This window comes from Simochromis diagramma, unplaced genomic scaffold (genome assembly GCF_900408965.1).
Source record: "Simochromis diagramma unplaced genomic scaffold, fSimDia1.1 OVJJ01000705.1, whole genome shotgun sequence".
NCBI lineage: Eukaryota > Metazoa > Chordata > Actinopteri > Cichliformes > Cichlidae > Simochromis > Simochromis diagramma.
Window position 1 is genome coordinate 3,130,774 of NW_024387448.1, and position 21,911 is coordinate 3,152,684.

Genomic DNA, 21,911 nt, shown 5'->3' on the forward strand with positions numbered 1-21,911 from the left:
AATACCGAACTCTACCCATAATCGTTTACTGATATTACACACTGGAAATACCAGTGTGTAATACTGGTACAGCTCTCCCACGTGCTGTGGCAGAGTTGGCTTGCTAAGGCTGGGGTGATTGTTGGCCTATTCTGTACAGCGCGGTGGGTCTGGGAGGATAACTGCTGCTCCCTGTTGAAGTTGTCAGCGTGTGGACTTGTGATTTGTGGCACAGCTGGCCCTGTTCTTGAACTGTGTGTTTTATCCCTTTGCAAGTGGAATGCTGGACTGTTTTATTCCTCAACTTTTATGTGACAAATGTAGCTGGGATTGTTTCCCACTGATCTTAGTAATGTGAGTAATAAATTATATTGTAGAATTTTTATTGGTTGTCATTTTTTTTCTGGGACTGTTGGTCAGACCTAGAATCTGTGTGTTACAACAGCCTTCATGGCTTGTCCACACCCATGAGTTTAGTATTTGAACCAAAAAACAAAACAAAACCATGGGTGGCATTAGCTCCTGGTTTACTATGTGGTAAGAAGAGATGCAACACTGGAGAATAAAATCCCCTTCGACATTACGCCTTATGGTCAGGCGTACCACTTAACTTCAATATTTCATAATGAAACAGCACAACACGCCATCAACCATATAAACAAATATATAAAATGTTTGCTTTGGTCACAAATATTACAATTATGGTTTCTAGTATTTCTTGTAAGGGACCTATAAAATATCATGAACCTTTTTCTTTTTTCTTTCATTGAGCTGAGACAGCCTGCTGGTGCTTCTGCAGAACCATGCATGGATCAAGCCAAGTACAAGACTGGATCATTTGTTTCTGATGTTGTTTGCATTGCAGACTAATTCAGCTCCTAACCCATTATGCAGAGACGAGAGACTATTAAAATAAAACAGGAAGCCTAAACACTGAGATGGAGACTCAGACACAAACCTGATAGACCAAAGTAAACACAAAGACAAAAATTGATGAAACATGGGAGACCGAACAGAAACAGAGAGTACGCACAGGGAACATAGGAGGAAAGGAAAACCCTGAGAATAACTAACAAAGAAAAAACTATGACTATTAAATATGAACGAAAATTTGCAATGTCTGAGTTCAACCACAAGAGGGAGCAAGATACTTTCTTACAAAACAGCTGCAAAGGACAAACTTTCATCCATCCATACATCCATCGCTTCCACTGGAGCCTATCCCAGCTGTCATAGGGCGAGAGGCGGGGTACACCCTGGACAGGTCGCCAGTCTGACGCAGGGCTAACACACAGAGACAGACAACCATTTATGCTCACATTCACTCCCATATTCACGCCTATGGGCAATTTAGATTAATCAAATAACCTATCCCCACAAACTGCATGTCAACCACAAGAGGGAGCAAGAGACTTTCTTACAAAACAACTGCAAAGGATAAACTACATTTCAGTTCAGTTCAATTCACTTTTATTTATATAGCGCCAAATCACAGCATCAATTGCCTCAAGGTACTTTATATTATAAGATAAAGACCCTACAATATCACAGAGAACACCCTAACAATTACACAGCCCTCTATGAGCAAGCAGTTGGCGACAGTGGGAAGGAAAAACCTTTAACAGGAAGAAACCTCACATTTTAATTAGTCCTTTTTTTTTTTTTTTTTGAAAATCCCAGTTCAAAGATGTTTTATAAACAATTATTAGCATGATTTAAAAAAAAATAACATGTTGGCCCCGGTGCATTTAGTTATTTCGCCCTACACCGAGTTGCACATTCAGTGTTCCCCAATCAATACCAATGGGAAAAGCTCCTCACACCGCACATCACACATGGGAATTTACAAAATTCATCTTAATCACCTCAACATGAAGCTGTTTTGGAGTGACGTGGGTTAACCAAAATGGATGTAAGGAATTTATTACTTACTCGTCCTCTGAAGGAAAAGGGTGACCACATACGCCAGTCATCTTGTGAAAGCCTATTGAAACCTTCAAAAATGAGGGAAACCACAGCCAGCTGGGACTTTTGCATGATACCAAGATATTCAGTGCTTGTTGAACCGCATCGTACAAGTCAAGAAGATGGTTTGGGGGGTATGGGATCCTGCACAGTTAGACGGCAGACTTTTAAATTCCCGGGCAATTTGTCTGCCACAGTACTCTTTGTTTTCACTGGGACAACCATCCCCACGTTTTCCTAGTTTCCTTTCTGTTTCCCATGTTGTGGCCAAACCCCTGGAGGCACACAGCGTTAACACATCCCAGGCTCTCATCTCCCAAAATAGAAATGCCATTGTAACTTCTTTTTTATTTAATTTTTTTATTATTAAAAGAAGAAGAGTTAATCAGCATTCATTTCCCCTCAGATTTAGGCTTTGATTTATGTCCCTGTATTACAGGGACATATTTCTCAGCTACATCTGAGGAATTTGAGGGGATAGTTGGGGGGCTGTGGAACTTTTGGTATGTGTTCGAGATATGCTTTGAAGTTAGGATTTTTTGTTTTGATGACCTACCATCATAGTTGGATTTAATCTGAGCACATTAGTGGGATGCTCGAGGTTCATCATCCAGGAAATCTTGAGCATTTGGGTTTTTTTGTGGCTGGAAATCTCTTTATTCATGTGAAGGGGAAAAAATGGAAACCAATATTGGTTTCATATATTTGATCCTCTATCACTTTTAATTAAATAATTATTCCTAAAAATTCCTAGTTTTTACTATAGCTGCTGAATTGACGTTAATATAACCATGATTAAACTTCTGTCTTCTTTTGTGTTTCCAAGTTGAAGATGAATGAGGGAGAGTCCTGAGCTAACAAGCTATGTTTTTGAGGAACCTGACGATAAACTCCATGACCCTAAATAAGCGGAAGACAATGATGGATGTATTGTTTTAGCCAAAAAAGCAGAAATACTTGAACACCTGATAAACTGTGGCTCCAGCCTACTCGGCTGTACGTCTTTCTTTTAAAGTGCGTTGATATCAGACCTCCTCCCCAACCTGCCTGCATGTGCATGTTGCCAGAAAAGAGGCTGTGCGACTGCTGATGAGATCACACCACTGTGCGGTTGAATGTGTGTATTTGTGTGTGGTGGGGCTTATTACCACAAAAGATTCAGCGGTTTTGTGAACTCATACTTGAAACTCATATTCTGGGATTGAGAAAAAGGCCCATTCTTGGAAGAAAAAAGAAAAAGACCCACCCCTGCTTGATTCATTCTTAACTGAGTAATGTCATAGCAGTTTTTCTAGTTTTCTAGAAAACTAGAAAAACTGAGGACTGCGACAAACACAGTCTAAATGTGTGGTGGTGGTGTGAGTGTGGGCTCTATCAGAAAATGGCTTTCTGTCTCACCTCTGTAAACAGCTTTCCTCTTTATGGGCTGGGTCAGTCATTTCTAGCCATACTGGGGGAAAAATGGGTATATTTTGTAAATCTTGGTCACACTATGTTTCAAATGAAGGCATACCTATGCTATGAAACTGCATGCACATTGGCTTAAAACTTCTCATTCACAAGTCTTTAGCCAATGACTGTGTAGCTTCACAATTCGATCCACCCGCCCTGTCACATCCAGTTTTTTGCAGCCAAGATGGTGACAAAGTACTCATCTCGAGACTTCAAATCCAGACTTCAGTAACCAACAGTGATGTCACTGTAGCTGTGTAATATATGTACCGGTATATAAAATGTGTTAATAACTATATATATATATATATACATTCTTTAGCCAGTGACCCTCCTGAGAGCTGCAGTTTGAAGCATTTAATGTTTATACAAGAGGCCAGTTTTTAGAGGCGCTCCTGTTGTCTTTAAGCCCAATGATTTATGCAGCCCAGACAAGAGAATGCAGCACTGGAATGATTTTCTGTCTGCAGGACCAGCCACAAACTATGAACATGTCACTTGTCCATCCTGGCTTTCCTTTTTGTTTCCTCTCCATCTTTTCCATGATGACTAAGCTAGGCGTCTTTCAAACTCAGACACTCTCTTTCCGGCTTTTGTATTTGTTGTGCGCTCATTGTAAAGTTTGACGTCAATTACAGAGATCAAGGCAAATCTTTCTGACCTTGCAACATGAGCAAACGTTAAAATGCAAAGCTCGCCTGAGCTAAAGTTTTCAGTTTTGCACAGTTTCTCTGTACGTAGGCTCTGTAGGCTTTCTGTAGGCTTCTTTTTCATTTCGTTCCTGTTCATGAGCCTGTGGTGTTAAGTTGGCACAATGCCACAGAGGGCAGCCAAGGTGTGAAACGTTCATCCTGCCTAGCTTGATCCCATTATTCTGTCTTGTGCTGATTGTCTAACTTTTTGTCCTAAACCTATTTAAACCCTCTTTAGTTTTACCAAAAACATTTGGTGAGAATTAAGTGTGATTTAAAGGATAAGACTGGCAGCACTGTACAGTTTTCATATTGTCAGCAAATCCAAGAAAAAGCTAAAACAAACAATTCCCTACGTCTCTTAATACTTCTCACCTGCCTACTAATGGTTCTTATAAAAGATGGGAGCCATTTTTCATTTTTCTGCAAGTACATAATCTTTTAATGCTCAGTAATTGTTCTAAAACAGCAGGGCGCTGTGTTTTCAGCAAATAAGAAGAATAAGGAGAAACTCTTTTTAAGGGGGTGTAGGTTAGTTTTGGCAGTGGACATTAACATTTCTTTGTAACAGCAAAGGGACTGGAATTTATACAGGGCTAATCTATCGCTACACCTCTTTCCTTAACCAATATTCAATCAGGTTACACAGAGCTCTTTACTATAAACTTGGATCGGTCAGAGAGAAACTGTTCACAGCTACAGCTAATTTATTGATTGACCATAACACACACAGCAGATATTCAAACGGTAGTTTTATTGCTGGCTTTGGACTTGTAATGGGTTTTGATGCTGATGTGAAAACTAAAAGGATGCTACCCTGCAATTTTGGTTAGCCAGTGATATTGGGCCTGAGTTATCTAATAAACACTTTTGCCAAGTGGTTGTAAAAAAAAAACAAATAAATCGATAAACAAACCTATTAAAAAGTGTATCAGTGCTAGGAAAAGACCCAAAACATTCACTTTGCAGCCCAGATGAATTCAGGTTTTATCTGGGCTGCTTCTGGGACTTGCATGCCAGTTACTGGCAAGTGCTTTGTGGGCCAGATGTGGCCCAGAAGTCATGAGCTTGGCTTAACCTGGGTAACAGGCTAGATGTGGCCGTACTGCTATAACACACCTGAGATTTTCCCATGTAAGATGGACTTGCGGCTGAGCTGAGGCAGAAATACCCTGAGGAAACCAGTCAAGTCCAGTTGTGGACCAAAAAAAAAAAACTACAAATATGGACTACACTTTGTCCAAACACAAAGTGGAGGTGATCTGAATTGGGCCCAAGTGCCTGTAAGTGACATTGCAATAGTCTTCCTTTGATTTCAGTGGTGTGGTGTGGATGTCTGGATGGGATCTCAAAGCTTAACCAGTGCACACACCCTTGGCACAGATGTCCTTGGTTAGCCTGTGGCCTGACTAACATGTTATTGCTGTGTACATTTATCATACACACACAGTGTAGCTGTGGAACAGTCCAAGACTGACCCACAAAAACAGATTCTTGAAGAGGCCAGGGAGAGGGCGAGAGAGAATCATTTAGCACAAGAGAATGATCGTGTGCACACACTTCTATTTCACAACTTCCAGAAAAACAAACTACTGGAGATGACGAATGTCATCAACTTTAACGTTTCAGTAAACACCGTGATGTCTATGAAGCCTTCGGGTAGTATCATACGTGACATCATCACAACTGTGGTTATTTCTGTACTCCTTTGTTTCTTCAGCTTTTGTTTCCTCACATTACAATCCCTTCTTTTTCCTGCTGCCTCTCTGTGGAGTCGGTTGATCATGCCTTTCTCGACTCTTCTTGAAGATAGTAGCGATCTCAGTCATCCTATCACTCTGTCTGTCCCCTCCTTAACAAACCTCCATCCAGAAATCTGTCATTTATCTTAATCACCGATCCAGACTGAGAGTGATTCCCGCCATGTACACTTACAAGTGCCAAGTATTCTGCAGTGGATGGCGGCCATGTTTTTGCCAGAAAGCCCGGGCTTTCGGCTTCTTTTAGTACCATATTTTCTGTAATCAGATTATTATTTTTGTGGCGGTGGGGGTTTGGGGGCTTTTAAATTAGCCGTAAATAATGGCTCACTCTGAAAACTACTGTGTCCTTCCCCATATTTTCCAGATGCAAAACTATCCGGACCTCACTTGATTAGAAGGAGTTAATTTCATGGCATGTAAAACCAGGAGGGGGCTTGTTGTAAACACTGTCTACAGCCTGAGCTCATGTCTGAAACATTGCCTTGAAAAACATACATAAAGAGGAGGGGATAGAGTAAGAAAGGGTTGGGGTCAACTGGAAGGGGGACTAATGCACAAGGCTTGGGGGAGGGATGGATCAATCGTACAGGAAGGGAGGAAAAGAAGGACACCTGGTAGGTTTCTCAGCCAAAGTACCTCCAACTAAAAAAAAAATGGCTCACCAGTAGTTTTAGTGTGAAGAGAGAGGCAAGGGAGACAATGAAAGAAAGAAGAAAACAAAATGAGAGGAATGGGGGGTGGGAGGAGGGGGTGTAAAAGAGTCATTACAAAATTGGGAGGAGCGAAGGGGCTTTTGGAGGAGCATCAAGAATTTGCCTTTTAAGGGGCACTGTCTCACTCTTCCAAGCCTTGCGCAGCAGCCAAAAAGGGAGAAGAAATAAACAACAGCAAAGAGACTGCGAGGAAAAAAGAAACACGAGGAATTCTAAGATCTTTCACACACCAGCCACATTAAAAAGGCACAGGAGCACATTGTGCTTGGAGTTTTCTTCTTTATCCATAACTTATGCAGTAAATGGGGAGAGTGCAACACATGACTGTTTTTGTTACTACAGTTATAAGATGTTCGTTCAACTCATCACCTACAGGGAATCATTAAGTCACTGTTTTCAGGAAAGGACGCCACACGGATACACTGAATGCATGTGTGTGTGTGTGTGTGTGTGTGTGTGTGTGTGTGTGTGTGTGTGTGTGTGTGTGTGTGTGTGTGTGTGTGTGTGTGTGTGTGTGTATACATGCAAAACGGGAAGATTGTGAGCCGCAGCTTTCTTGGGAGACTACAGGAAACAAAAGCCAAGATAAATATAATTTAGTAAAAAGCACATCCACCTGCTTTTGTGAGAGGCAGTTTTAAGTTTAGACAATCTGATTGGCTAAATACTATAAAGTTCAAACCTTCTGGCCAGGTCACATTTTTCACACTTTGAAGGCGTGTTGGAGAGTGCAAACGTGCTTGTAAAGTTATAATTAAGGCTCAGGGTAGGGTAAACGTAAGGCCTTAGCCGTGATGGTTAAACAACTTGAGAATATACTCATGTCAATAAATGTTCTCACAAAAGTAGAAAACGTGTGTGTGTGTATTGGTCCCCTTCCCCCTATACAGAGGGGAGCAGGTAGTCACTGTAGGGGGAAACCACAGACAGCAACGATCTCAGTGATGTCAAGCTCAGCATGGTTGTTAAGGTAGGTGAAGAAAAACAGGCAAAGATGCAAAGATTTTTCTAGTAATATGAGTAAGATGATGGCATAATATATCTGACATCCCTTCATTTAGTTGGTTTGGATTATGTGGGAAAAGCAATGTTGCCTCACAGTTTCAACAGACAGGGTCCTGCATCATAAACAAGGAAAGGCTCAGTCTAACAAAAGCTAAGAGCACTCTGAATCACTACATTGCACAGCAGCATCCTGACAGCTGCCCTCACTGTTGAGAGGGTTTTTCTTACTTGTTTTCTGGACAATACCAACAATGTGCTGCACGGGCTAAGGAGAGTCTGTCTGTATCTGGGAGCAGGAAACAGAGGGGAGCTAAGAAGGAGAGATGGGTGGGGGTAAGAACAGAGAGGTAATTGTATATGTAAGAGTGAGGCAACACTGGCAGAAGAGGTAGAAGAAGGAGGAATGGGAGTAAGAAGGAAGGGAGAGAAGTGTTCTTGGGATGGGAGGACTGCAAAACAACAAGAGGGAAAAAACAAGAGGAAAGAAGAGGCAGAAGGAAAAAACAGAGGAGCTTCACAAGATGGGAAGATGAAACATTGAGTGTTCATATCTGAACAGTGATCAAGAGTGAGAGCACAGAGCAGAGGGATGTGAAGAATGTGATTGAGTGGCACAAAGAAATAGGGTGAAAAATTGGAGGCCTAGGTGTGCTCAAGAAAGTTGAGTGGTTGCAACTGCGTGTGGGAAACAAAGAGGAGCAGTGAGAGGGGGCGGAGGCAGGAAAAATGGGGAGTCCACAAGCAGCAGGACAGAGTTGGAGAGAGAGGTGTTTTTAAAGTGAGCAGAGAGGGGCAGAGTGTATCCTTCCCTCTGTCCCCAGAGCAGGGCTGATCAAGAGCCAGGAAAAGGGGAAGGGCCTCCGTCTCCTCCTCTCCAGCTGACAAAAACAGCTGCCCAGGAACCCAGGGAGCCTGGAGCCTGTTTAGAGGACGAGGGGACGAGGACACGGAGAGAAAGTGGAGGAGGTGGAGGAAGGACAGAAGGAAGAGAGAGTGAGAGGAGGTGAAAAACGACCCCAAGTCCAGGACCCTGTCCACCTATATGGGTTGCGTCCTGAGTTCGGACTGGTGCGGGGAGGAAGAGGTGCAACCGGTGCCAGTGGTCAGAAACTCATCTCTGAAAAGGAGCCTGGAGAGGAGTGAGAGTGGCAGGATGAGACTTACAAAGGTCAGTGTGGTGATGTTCATGAAACTGTACATAAATCTCTGTGAGCATGCCCTTCCTAGATCATATACAAGACATCAGGTGTCACAGTGCAGAGATTTCTGACTACGGTAGCTTGGTTCTAGTCTGTTTCTTATTCCCACCATGGTCTAGACTAAAATGTCTTATTACTTCAATATTTATTGGATACAAATATCCATGACCATCTGAGGATGAATCTTAACGTCCATTACATTTCTAACTTAAAATTAGGTTAGGTTTCTTTCATCAGCATACTGTCATTTCACCATGCACCAGTTAGCATGTAGCTTTAGTGCAGACACATAGAATCATGGCCTCTTTACCTTTTTTAAACACACATAACATGTTTTTCTGATCACAGAAACAACAAAACAGCATAAAATCATCATTATTATTATTAGTATGCCGATTTAATAATTTTAGCATCCTACTGCAGTTCCCTCTCAGAACAGCACAAGGGCTCTTCACTTGTTATACTTTTAAAACCCACTGGCAAGCAGAGGGGTCAAAGGTCAATGTGAACTGCAACGTTAGTGTTGCACCACAGTGAAATGTTTGTTGATTGAGTCACAGACACGTGCTGATCCAAAGATAGGAAAAGTGGCTGTTTATATTGGTTCCCTACAAGGAGTCTCTGTATGTGTGTGTGTGTGTGTGTGACTTGTCTTAAAAGATGATGAGGATGACACTGGCATCTTCAAGCTGTGCAGCTACAATAGTACTTTTGTGATAGCCTCCACTGCTTGGGAGTTACCATCATGTAAACAGAGGCAGGCTAGCTGGCTGTAGGGGGGGATCTTAAAGGGCCACAGAGAAGCTTGATCTCTGATCACTAGTTCATATCATGCTGGGGCTCGTGCAGATTCAAACACTTGTTTACAGTGCCCAAGTCTGCTGGGCTGCATGCATCCATCCCCGTTTGTTTTGCATCTGTGCATGTGTGTACAAGCTTTTGGTCCCAGTGGCTCCATATCACATGCTGAGCAGCGTGGGAATGTGGAGCCCTCTGGATTACGTCATCCTGCTGTGACTGACCCCACTGCATGGGTGTGGGAACAAGCTAGATCCCAATTATCCAAGGAGTAGGAGGATGTAGTTGCCTTATCTATTTTTATGGTCTATTTTTTTTTATATATAAACTTGTTTTTCACTTCTTGGGGACTTTCAGATTTGAACTAGCATCCATGTGACGGGTACTGCAGTCCAGATGCAACTATGTGTGAGAGCCTGACGAATATAAATGAGGTTTTAATGCCTTTATACTCTGGCAAGAATCACGCATATACATTCCTAAGCAAACCCATGCCAAGTACTTACTGGAAACACTTAGCAACAAAAAATATTATGGTCCACATGTAGTTCTCAGATTCTCATTCACTTGTGCTCAGAATGCTCCAAAAATACTCGACAGAGCCAAATTGGCCTCCTCGTCCAGCGATTATTGGACAGTTGCAGATCTTGAGAGTAGCTCAGCGTCAATAAACAACATTCTAAAGATGATTTGTTGAACTAAACAACTCCTGGCAGCGAGAGTCAGCAGTACATGTGGTTCTCTTTAGAAAAAAAGCAAAGCAGCAAGCACTGTTGTTGTGTGATGATCCTGAGCAGCATGATTTCCATATAATAAAATTACCTTTCTGAGTTGTCTCATAGTGTGTTGTGATTGCATGCTAGAGCATACTGGTGCTGAAAGTTAAATGTCTTATTATCTTGGCAGGTGTCTTGATAAAGATGTGTTTAATTTACCCACAAGCACAGCCAAGGGACAGAGTCTGAGAGTCATTAATGAAATCAGTTGGGAGTTAAATCTAATATGACATGTACTCTGTGTCAGCTTCCTTTGACAAAGAAGGGGAAAAGCAGGGTTTCTTTGAGCCACGTTAGCAGCATGACTACAAACCAACAGTCTGTCAGCTACTTTGGTCCACAGTGAAATATTTCAGTTTGGTGTTGAACAGTGCATTTAGATGACATATCATGTTACTTCCTCTTGCAATACAATAGCTAATGCACAGGCATCGTTATCACATATATTTTACATATACTGGCAATTTAGTAGTATTTTTTAATTCTTCAGTTAATGTGATACATCATAAAGTTGCTTTATTGTGAAACCTCTTTTATTGAGGACAATATCATCAGTATTGTTTCTTTAGTTAGTCTATGATTCCTACCCTTCATTTCAGTACCTTTTGCAGGGATTCAAGGGAATTCTGTTGTCAATATTCATGGTTCCTGGAGAGTGATTCCTAATGACTTGGTGGTCCTCTGACTTTTCCCCTAGCTACACCAGCAGGCCAAGTTTCCCACTGATGTAGCCAAATATCATTTTAGGTTCTGAGTGAAACCAAGCAGACACAAATACTCAGGAAGTAACTGTAATGACAGTGACGTATCCGTGTTCACAGGGTCCTGTGTTCCCCGGTGCAGTATTTACCCTCCTAAACACAACAATTTCATATTAGGTCAAAACAAAGCTAAGGAACATGTTGTTCAGGTTCCACTTATATGACATAAATGACACAACCTTCAGAATGTAGGAATGATTTTTCATATAATTCTGTGTTATTTACAGTTAGGTCCGTAAATATTTGGACAGACACAACTTTTTTTTTTCTTTCAAATTTCTGTTCTGTACATTACCACAATCAATGTTAATTGAAATAACTCAGATACAGTTGAGGTGCAGACTTTCAGCTTTAATTCAGTGGGTTGAACAAAACAATTGCATTAAAATGTGAAGAACTAAAACATTTTAACACAATCCTTTCATTTCAGGGGCTCAAAAGTAATTGGACAAATTAAATAACTGAAAATAAAATCTTCATTTCTAACACTTGGTTGAAAACCCTTTATTTGCAATGACAGCCTTATTTCTTGAACTCATGGACATCACCAGATCCCTTGTTTCCTCCTTTTTAACGCTCTGCTGTTTAGTGTTCACCAAGTGAAATGTAGCTCAATTGGATTAAGATCAGGCGACTGACTTGGCCATTCATGAATATTCCACTGCTCTGCTTTAATGAATTCCTTGGTTGCATTGGCTGTGTGCTTTGGGTCATTGTCTATCTGTATTAGGAAACGCCCCCCAATCAATCTGAGTGTATTAAGCTGGATTTGAGCAGACAGTATCTCTCTGAACACCTCAGAATTCATTTGGCCGCTTCTGGCTGTTGTGAAGGAGTTTCTCTTCAAAATGGAAATGATTCTGCGATCATTCCCACTGTTATCTTCCGTGGGTGTCCAGGTCTTTTTCCATTGCTGAAGTTCACCAGTGCTTTCTCAGGATGTACCAAACTGTATATTTTAACACTCCTGATATTGTAGCAGTTTCTCGAATGGGTTTTTTCTGTTTTTGCAGCTTAAGGATGGTTCGCTTCACCTGCAAGGAGAGCTCCTTTTACCGCATGTTGTATATTCACAGCAATATCTTCCAAATGCAACCACCACACGTAAAATCAACTCCAGGCCTTTTATCTGCTTAATTCATAATGACATAACAAAGGAGTTGCCCACACCTGCCCATGAAATAGCCTTTGAGTCCAATGTCCAATTACCTTTGGTCCCCTTAAAAAGAGGGTGGAACATGTTAAGGAGCTGAAACCCCAAAACCCTTCATCCAATTTAAATGTGGATACCCTCAAATGAAAGCTGAGAGTCTACACATTATGTCCATGTCCAACAGCCAAAAGGTAAATACCCTATAATAACAGAGAGAAAACCTCAATAATCAGACAACGCCCCCATGACCAAGCACTCAGTGAGATCCATCCATTTTCTCCCGCTTATCCTATTCAGGATTCTGGGAATTCTGAAGCCTATCCCAGCTGCAATAGTAAGTAAGTAAGTAAGTAAAATTTTATTTATATAGCACATTTCTAGATAGACATCACAAAGTGCTTTACAGATATAACAGATTAAAAGACAAAAAACAAACAAAGTTAACAAAAAGCAATTTTAAAAAGATAAGTTTTTAGCTGTTTTTTAAAAGTAATCAATGAATCAACGGATCGTAGGTCCTGAGGAAGGGAGTTCCAAAGTCGAGCGGCCACAGTAGCAAAAGCTCTATCACCCCTAGTTTTCAGTCTCGTATACTGAATGACAAGTAGGCCCTGACTACTCGACCTCAGAGACCTACTAGGGGCATAGGGCTGCAAAAGTTCAATAATATATGGTGGTGCTTGTTGTCGAAGAGCCTTAAAAGTTAAAACCAAAATCTTAAAATGGACTCTAGATTCGACAGGAAGCCAATGTAACTGCTTAAGCAACGGTGTTATATGTGAATATTTAGAAACTTTCGTCAGAAGTCTTGCTGCAGCATTCTGAACGATCTGCAGACGCTCCAAGGAACCTTTGTTTAAACAAGTAAACAGGGAATTGCAATAGTCCAATCGTGATGAAATAAAAGCATGAATAACAATCTCGAGTTCGGTATAGGAAATTATGGAGCTCAATTTAGAGATATTTCTTAAATGATAAAAGCAGGACCGAACAAGAGATTTAACATGACTATCTAACGTAAGAGCAGGATCAAGGATAATCCCTAAGTTCCTGACAGATGGTTTTACAAACGCTGAAAGAGGACCAAGAGCATTTATTATACTGGGTCTATGTCTATCTGGGGCACATAAGAGGACTTTGGTTTTGTTATCATTTAGTTGGAGGAAGTTTTCAGCCATCCAGCCTTTAATGGTTTCCAAGCACACATTTAAAAGCTGCAGCTTAGAAACCTCCTCCGGCTTAAAAGATATATAGAGTTGGATATCGTCCGCATAACAATGGTAACAAATATCCTCAAAAGGGCTCAGAATGTGCTGGAGAGGGAGTAAATAGACTAAAAACAGTAATGGCCCCAGCACAGAGCCTTGTGGCACACCAAAAGACAGAGACGCAGAAGATGATCTATACTTAGAAACTGCCACAGAGGAAAATCGGTCAGAGAGATACGAGGAGAACCATTTCAATGCAGTCCCAGAGACACCGACCCAGTATTTCAACCTGTTAAGTAAGATAATATGGTCAACAGTATCAAAAGCCGCCGTAAGATCCAACATTAAGAGAACAGAACAATTACCTGCATCACTTTGTAACAGAATATCATTAGAAACTCTAAGAAGGGCTGTTTCGGTGGAATGGACTTTACGAAAGCCCGATTGAAATTTGTCGAAAATACTATAATTATCTAAGACTGCTGTAAGCTGCTTAGCCACGATCTTCTCTAAAATCTTAGCGATTACCGGAATTTTTGAAATTGGTCTATAATTGCTAGGGAGAGATGGGTCCAGCATGGGCTTTTTTAACAAAGGATGAATAACAGCAGTTTTAAAATAGGTAGGGACTATGCCCGAAGCCAAGGAGGTGTTAATTATAGTAAGAATGCAAGGACCAGTAGAGTAAAAAACATTTTTAAATAATGATGCAGGTAACACATCAAGAGAGCAAGTGGATAATTTTGTTGCACTGACTATTTTTTCCAACTCTGGTAGTGAAACAGTTGAAAAACCTTCTAAAACGACAGGCCGAGCTGGCGTGGGAGCAGACAGCGCAGATGCTGAAAAGGACAAGTTTTTCCTTATGCTACTGATTTTTTCTAAAAAGAAATCAAGAAAAGTTTCACAATCTTCAACAGAGGAGATAATGGCGGCAGGTGAAGCAGGAGTAATAATATTAGTAATAGTATCAAATAAAACTTTAGGATTACCTCTGCTCTTTGTAACCAACTGAGAAAAGTAAGCAGCCCTCGCAACTCTAATAGCACTGTTAAAGGAGGCTAAAAGATCCTTTAAATAGAGGAGATGAACATTTAAGTGCGTTTTCCTCCATAACCGCTCGGCTTTACGACAATTTCGTTTTATAAGACGAATGTTGTCATTTAACCAGGGTACAGACTTAGAAACACGCACAGGTCTCATTTTAATCGGACAGATTTCATCTAAGATCGAAAGACAATGATAATTGAATAGAGCTATAGAAAAATCAACATCGTTTTGTGGGGATAATGTTAATTTAAAAGCATCAGAGAACTTCTGTGCTGTGGAGGGGTTTATAGTACGGGAAATGACTGTCCGATGAACAGGAGACATAGGCTCGCAAAAAGACATATTAAAAAAGACACAATAATGGTCAGAAATAAAAATGTCCTTAGAACAAATAAAATCAATATTCAGACCCAGGGAAAAGACAAGGTCCAATGTATGGCCTTTGTTGTGTGTGGGGCCAGATACATGTTGGATAAAATGAAAAGAGTCCATAATGCTGGTAAAACCCCTAGCAAAGGGGTCGGACTCATCATCGACATGTATATTAAAATCTCCCACAAGAAGCAATTTAGACAACCTCATAGTAGAGGACAAAAAATCACTAAACTCAGCTAAGAACGAGCTGTTTGGGCCAGGAGGGCGATAAACCAGTGCACAGTGAAAAGGATCCTTCTTTCCGATTTTGATGAGCTGCAGCTCAAAAGACAGAAAGTGTCCAACTTTCACTGCACGGCAGTCTAAACGGCTCCGAAATGCCACCGCGAGGCCTCCTCCACGACCAGATCCTCGAGGCTGGCTAATGACAGAGAAGCCGTTTGGGCACATTTCAATAGTAGACGAATAATCCGAACCCCGTTGCCAGGTCTCAGTCAAAAACAGGAAGTCCAGATTTTTAGAAACAATGAAATCGTTAAGCACAAACGATTTATTCGCCAAAGATCGGGCATTAAAAAGCGCCATAGACAGCGGGGTGAAAACATTGTTGTTGGTAGAAGCTCGAGTTTCTCGAGCTAAAGGGCGTAAATTCCCGAGATCAGAGCCTTCATGTTCATATATTCCACTCACCGAGGGGATAAAAAACCAGTCAGCAGAAGAGTCTGGATGAACCCTTCTGAGATAACACGACCTCGGAGAGCCAGGCCTCTCCATATAGCTGTCATGTGCGTAGGCAACAGAAAACGCCCGACATCGCTTTCTAATCAGCCCCCGCCGCCAAAGGAGCCTAAACTTCACCTGGATGCCTGATCTCTTTCCTCTTCTTCTCCGTAGTCTACGGGGAACGCTGAAAGCGCTGGCCGAAGATTCAGTCACAGGCAGAGGGTGGAAGGTACCAGAGGAATGCGGGGAAAAGAGTGGAAAATGGAAAGTCCCACAAAAGGAAGAGGAAAAAACATCTTTGGCCGTCATTGACGAACGGATGGATAATAGCGTCAGACGGTCGTAGACCAAGGCAGCCAGAACATCATTAAAACAGTTAAAAAACAGCAGAGTAGAGAGAAAAAACACAACAATAGAGCGAAAACAGCTACACCCGACAGCGGCAAAGCCAAACACAGGCGCCATCATGCCGGAAGTGTAAAAAGCAAAAAAGAAAGGTGGGGGCAGCCTGGACAGGTTGCCAGTCTGTCACAAGGCTAACACAGAGAGACAGACAGCAATTCATACCTACAGCTAATTTAGAATCACCATTTAACTTAACCACTAACTGCATGTCTTTGGACTGTGGGAGGAAACCAGAGTACCTAGAGAGAACCCACACAGACATAGGGAGAATATGCAAACTCCACACAAAAAGACCCTGGATTAAAACCCAGGACTTTCTTGTTGTGAGGCAACAGTCCTAACCACCACACCACTGTGCTGGTTCCACAAAGAAGTGGCCTAAAGGCTGAAGTCTGCCTCCATTCTGCAGTTAAATATCCTAAGAACCACAAGTAAGCCAGCAGTCTGAGAGCAAAGGGCTCTGTTGGGGTAATATGGTACTATGAGGTCTTTAAGATTAGGTCTGATCATTCAAGACCTTATATGTGAGGTAAAGGAGTTTAAATTTAATTCTGCATTTATAACGGAGTAAATGATAAGAAGCCATTGTGTCATCTGGCTTCATGGATAGATTAAGCTGAGTATCATCTGCATAGCACTAAAATTTCATGCGATTCCTTCTAATGATAGTTCTTAGGGGAAACATGTGTAATGTATATAGAATTGTTCCTAGCACTAAACCCTGTGGAACTCCACAATTAACCTTGGATTTAACAAATGGAGTCTATTAAATAGATATGATTCAAACCACTGCAGCGCAGTCCACTATTAGATTATTTACCTGCATATGATCAGTTAGCTATTTTAAAACTAGACTTTCACAATATTTGAAATAAAAGGAAGATTGAAGACTGGCCTGTAATTAGCTAAAACAGCTTGGTTGACGGCTTTTTCTCCCCCTGATGGGACAGAGTATGTAATCCATTCTGCTTGTTTGTGTATTTGTTAGCAGTCTGGCATCAACAGGTTTCAAGATATATCATGTTCACATTTTATGTGATGGTAGATACCAATAACAGCTTGGGATGATGGGCCAAGGTCGAAGTTATAAGGAAGGAGATTCAGAAGGAGTCGTGCTCTCTGAGTGCTCTTGTTAAGTAATAGTTTCATTACTAGATGTACAATTGTTCTTAAGAGGCAAGCTAACCAAAAAGAGTGAAGTGAGTCTATGGGTACTGATACACTTTTAGAGACAGCCCCAGGTGTTTGATTGATTTTTCCCCCCCCAAGTTTTATTCATCTGTGACTGATTTCCCAGTCAGTCCTATGTTCAGTTCTTGTAGTTTATTTTGTCAGTCCCAGTGTCTTTGTTGGACTCCCTGTTTGAGCTATTGTTTCCTGCGCACATTTTATTGCGGTATCTTGGTTTCACCTTTTTTATTAAATAAACCATTTTTTCATTCAGTTTCTCTGTATGCATTTGGGTCCTCTTTTGGATTCTTGACAGAAGTACTCCATCTGACATGTAACAAAAAGTAGCTTTTTGAAATGGTGCAACTCAACCCACAAGGTCAAATGAAGTGTATCAAATGAAGTTCATATTGTGCAATTACAGAGGGGCAATGGTGCAAATATGAAACTGCCTATTTTGGAAGATTGTAAAAACAATCAGATATAACCCTCGCAGTTGAGAGTGAGTAATTTAATTTGTTTTTTTCAGCCAGACTGGGGGGAGGGGGGGTCAACTTCTGAGAAAAAAATGCAATCACACTATTTTTATTCTTGTGTGTGTTGTTGGCTGTTGAAGTACTGTATATATAAACCTGGCATTGCAACAACACTTTTATATGTATTTGTGTAGCTTCCCTATAATTTCTCATGAGCAACAAAGTTTAGATTGGCCATGACCAATACAGAGGCTGTGAGCCACAGGCATTCACTACAAACACACACCCAACAGGGGAAGGAACAATGACTGGTTGGGGTTAAATATAGACACCCCCCAAACCCAGAATAGACTAGAAAAGAATAGAGGAGAAATAGAATTGTCACACTCCTGCCTTTAAGGAAAAAGGTAAGTTCCTGTGTAAAGTCCGGGCTCAGGGGGTGGCTGTCGTAGACTAGATTGCTGTGGCTTGCAAACAATGATCTGTCCCAAACTCTGCGCAGGCTTTGAGGAATGCCTTTTTGTGTGTATGTGTGTGCGCGTGTTTGTGCATAGTGGTCATGCAGATGAAAGCTGATGGAGGGAAAATGGGAAAGACATAAACCATTTCCTCCCTCAGTAAGTCCCCAACAAATCCCAACACCACCCTTTAAAGAAACACCTCCCAGCAAAGTATGCACAAAATATTTTCTTAGCTTCCACACAAAAATGTTGATGCCCGACTCTCGGGTAAGTTCCACAAATGTCTAAGCAGCTCTGGCTGACAGATAGGATTTTATTGAATTCATCAACGCAATAAATGCAAACACGTGCTCTTTCGAGTCTTCAGGATCTCTGTGTCTCGCTCTTTAGCTCCTTCAACAGCTGCACCTTATCAGGCCTTGGCTTAGCACTGTCTTACACAATACATCGTCTTGCCACACAGCCCCCTTTTTCTAGCCTCCTCCTCCCTTCATTTCCTCTTGCCTGGGCTCCCCCGTTTGTCTCGTTTGCCTCCGAGTATGATCAAGCCTCTAAAATTCTGTCCTTCTGCAGGTCAAACGAACGCGTGCAGCACCTTGCATTAAAAGCTTGCCGATTTGTTTGAGTGTTTGCCAGAAATGTTGGAATTCACCTCTTCTGTTTCATCCCCCTCTTTTCTCCTCTCCATCTTTTCCCCCAACATGACCCTCCCCCCCACTTTGCCCGACCCCTCATTCCAATCCCAAGCACCAGTTTCCTGTCTCTCATGATCCCTCGACATTTTGTTAGTCTACCTTTTTTCACCTCACTGCTTTGTTCTTCACCTCTTATTCCATCTCCTCCTCTTTCCCTCCTCACCTCCCTCCAAAGAGAGGGAGCTGAAAATCTATCAAATATTTAAACTTTGCAAGAACCCCCACTAAAAAAAATCAGTCCTCACTTTCTATTATGAAATTCTTGGAATATGAGCTAATAGAATTGGCCGCACTACTGCACGTGCTGTTTAGTTGGTGATTGTGTAGGTAGGTGGGTGACTGGAGGGGTTGTAGCACATGTCATGACTCACAGTTGGATTCTGCACTGATTGGTAGGGATATACTGCACAGCCTTAATACCTGAATGTCATTCTAACATATATGGAAGCGACTACAGGACTGAGGCAGCGGGCAGACATGATGCTGTTTGGATTTGCAGTCTCAGGCAGGAGAATATTATGGATTACAGTTTAGGGCAGAGGAATCCACATATAAGAATATATGGGAATGTATGGGGTGTAATCCAGAAAGTTGGTTGTTTTCCTGTTTTAAATAGATTTAGAACCACATAAAACCAGACTTCGGTCTCCTTTTGAGGTTTAATACAAAAAACAAGCCAAAAACAACAAAAAGAAAACACACAAAGAGAAAGAAAGCTTGAATAAGAAGCTCAAATACTCCGTCTCTGGGCTGGGGCCCGGGCCGGGCCTCGGGGCCTTGGGTCCTGGTTTGTGTGTCGCCGGGGTTGTGGGCGGGTGGGTGCATGGGGGCCCATCCCTGGCGCGGGGTGCCGCTGGTGCGTCGAGCCGCCTGGGGGGCTCTTCAACTGGTGGGGGAGATTGTCACACCTTGCAGGAGCTTTCCTCTCCTCAGGAACTCTCTGCAGGAGGGGGAGACACAGGAGAGGTGGAGGAAGATCTCAGCCTGGGCGTCTATTGTCTCATGTAGTCTGGAAGATGAATGGATGGTGGGGTGGGTGCAGTTTTCTCTGTGGTGGGGTTGGGTGGACTGTCCCGGGCTCTGTGGGGCCGGGGGGCGCTGCTGCGCTGGGCCCCGGTCTGGATGGGCCTGGGCCCCCTTTCCCTGGCGGGTCGCGGAGTATGGGAGTGCCTACTGGGGTCAGCGGGGGAGCTGGCCCCAGGGAGGGGTCACCTGCCCCTCCCTTCCTTCCCTCCCCATCTCCAGCTGCCTCCCTCTTCCCGCTCCACCACAACCACCCACACATGTAGGGCCTTGGAGTAGGGGTATGTCACCAGGGTGCAGAGGAGGCCACCCCCCCCCCCCTGTCCCCTTCTGGCTGCCTCTGCCTCAATTTTATCCCACAACTTAGACATTCACATTACTCACACTCTCATTACGCATACATATAGGATCTTGGGGGTGGGCACGATACACGGAGTCAGAATTACCATCAGGGTGTACACCCCACCCCTGGCGTCGTTGCCCACCTCTCAATTTTGAATACACGTAGACATTGAGGGCTAGCAGGAGGGACTATGCGCTTACCTGCTGCTCTCTGGCAGGTAGCTCCATGCCCTCCTGGGTTTTAATTGCACCTTAGAACACACATGCATCAACACTACAATGAGCGGGTGGAGGGAGGTTTGGAGTCTTCTCTCACCCCCGTTCTCTGCGGCCTGCTGGAGCGGGGGGGCTAGGAGGAGGAGTTGGCCGTCCGACTGCGGTCTGGAGTGTGGGGCCTCCCTGCTGCTGCGGAGTCGGGGCGGTCTGCCTCTCCCCACCGCAGGGAAAAGGGTAACACCACCTGGGTCTGGGTGCAGTTCCCCCCTCCAGGGGCAAGGGTACCTAGACCCGGTTCGTAGAGTACGCTTGGGGAGTGTGACCGTGTGTACAGCGTCTCTTTATGTCTGTCTCCACGTTGGTTGAGTGTGGAGTAAGTGCATATGAGAGCATGAGGGTGGGAATGGATGTTTGTGTCTGTGTGTGCCTGTATGTCTGTGTCTATATGTCAGGTTGGGTATCAGACGCCACCTCTCTGGGGACATCTCAGGCCCTCCAAGGTTTGGAGGCCTATCTCCACCCACCACCACTTCCCCTGCCAGTGGCGGACTCCCTCAGGTGTCGGTGCGTTGGTGGTTCTTTGTGTCTGGGGGTGGGCGTCCGGGTACACACCGGCTCACTCCTTGGCGGCCGCTTATCGGGGCCTGGAGCCTGGGGCTCGCTCGGGCCACTTCGGAGGTGGGGTGCCCCCGGCCTCTCGGCCTGGGGCTCGGTCACTCAGGCACAGCTGGCTGCCGGCGGAGCTCACGGGCGCGTCACTGCAACTCCCCCTGGCTTCTGCTCCGCGGCTGCTGAGTGAGCCCTCATCTGGGACTCTCCTCAGCTCTTACTGGGACAGTGGCGCGGCTGCCCCTCTGTTGGTCTTCCTTGGTCTCTTGTGTTCTGGGGGCCTCTGGATGTCTGGAGTTTTGATCTCCTCCATACCTGCTTCATGCCCTGGAGGACGGGGCTGTGGCTCCCCACACTCCCTAGCAGATTGTTACATGGAGAAACCTTTGGAATGCAAGCATGCTGATCCACACAGGTATGCACACAGGTGTACACACGGGTATTCACAGACGCGGACTACAGCTTTCTTGGCTGCTGCCTCAAAGCACATTGTGCGCTGTCTATCTTGCGTGCTGCACAATATCGTTTATTATTTAGTATCTACTGATATCTACTGCTAGCTAGTTTATTGTGATGGTGCCGTTTTTTTTATTTATTATGTTGCTCTTTGTTGTTTGCTTTCTCTTCTGTTTTTTTTCTCCATACAGGTGACCCAGGAGTTTTGTTCTTTTTTTTTTCTTTTTTCTTTCTTCCCCCCCTTCTCACCGTCTCTTCTCCAATTTGGTTTTCTTTCTCTCCCTCTCTTTCTTTCATTCTTTCTCCCTGTCCTATCCTCCAGTCATGTCTGTCCCGTTTGTAGCAACTGAAAATAAAATAAATTCATAATTATAATAAAGGTCAATCAAATGGACCAATATGGCAAGGCCATGACGATCCACTTGGTAAAATAAATCCGCTTGGCA

The 21,911-nt window shown here is 43.2% G+C and overlaps 1 protein-coding gene across 3 annotated transcripts in view; it reads left to right on the forward strand.

Moving 5' to 3' along the window:
• The first annotated feature begins 8,033 nt into the window (after positions 1 to 8,033).
• tns2a (tensin 2a) overlaps positions 8,034 to 21,911 on the forward strand; it is a 66,416-nt gene continuing 52,538 nt past the window's right edge. For 2 of the 3 annotated variants that reach the window (XM_040013883.1, XM_040013885.1), the window contains exon 1: positions 8,034 to 8,737. In XM_040013883.1, coding sequence (XP_039869817.1) covers positions 8,612 to 8,737 — 126 coding nt within the window. In that variant the 5' untranslated portion in view covers positions 8,034 to 8,611. The remainder of the gene's footprint in view (positions 8,738 to 21,911) is intronic. The other variant, XM_040013884.1, reaches the window with a different exon arrangement.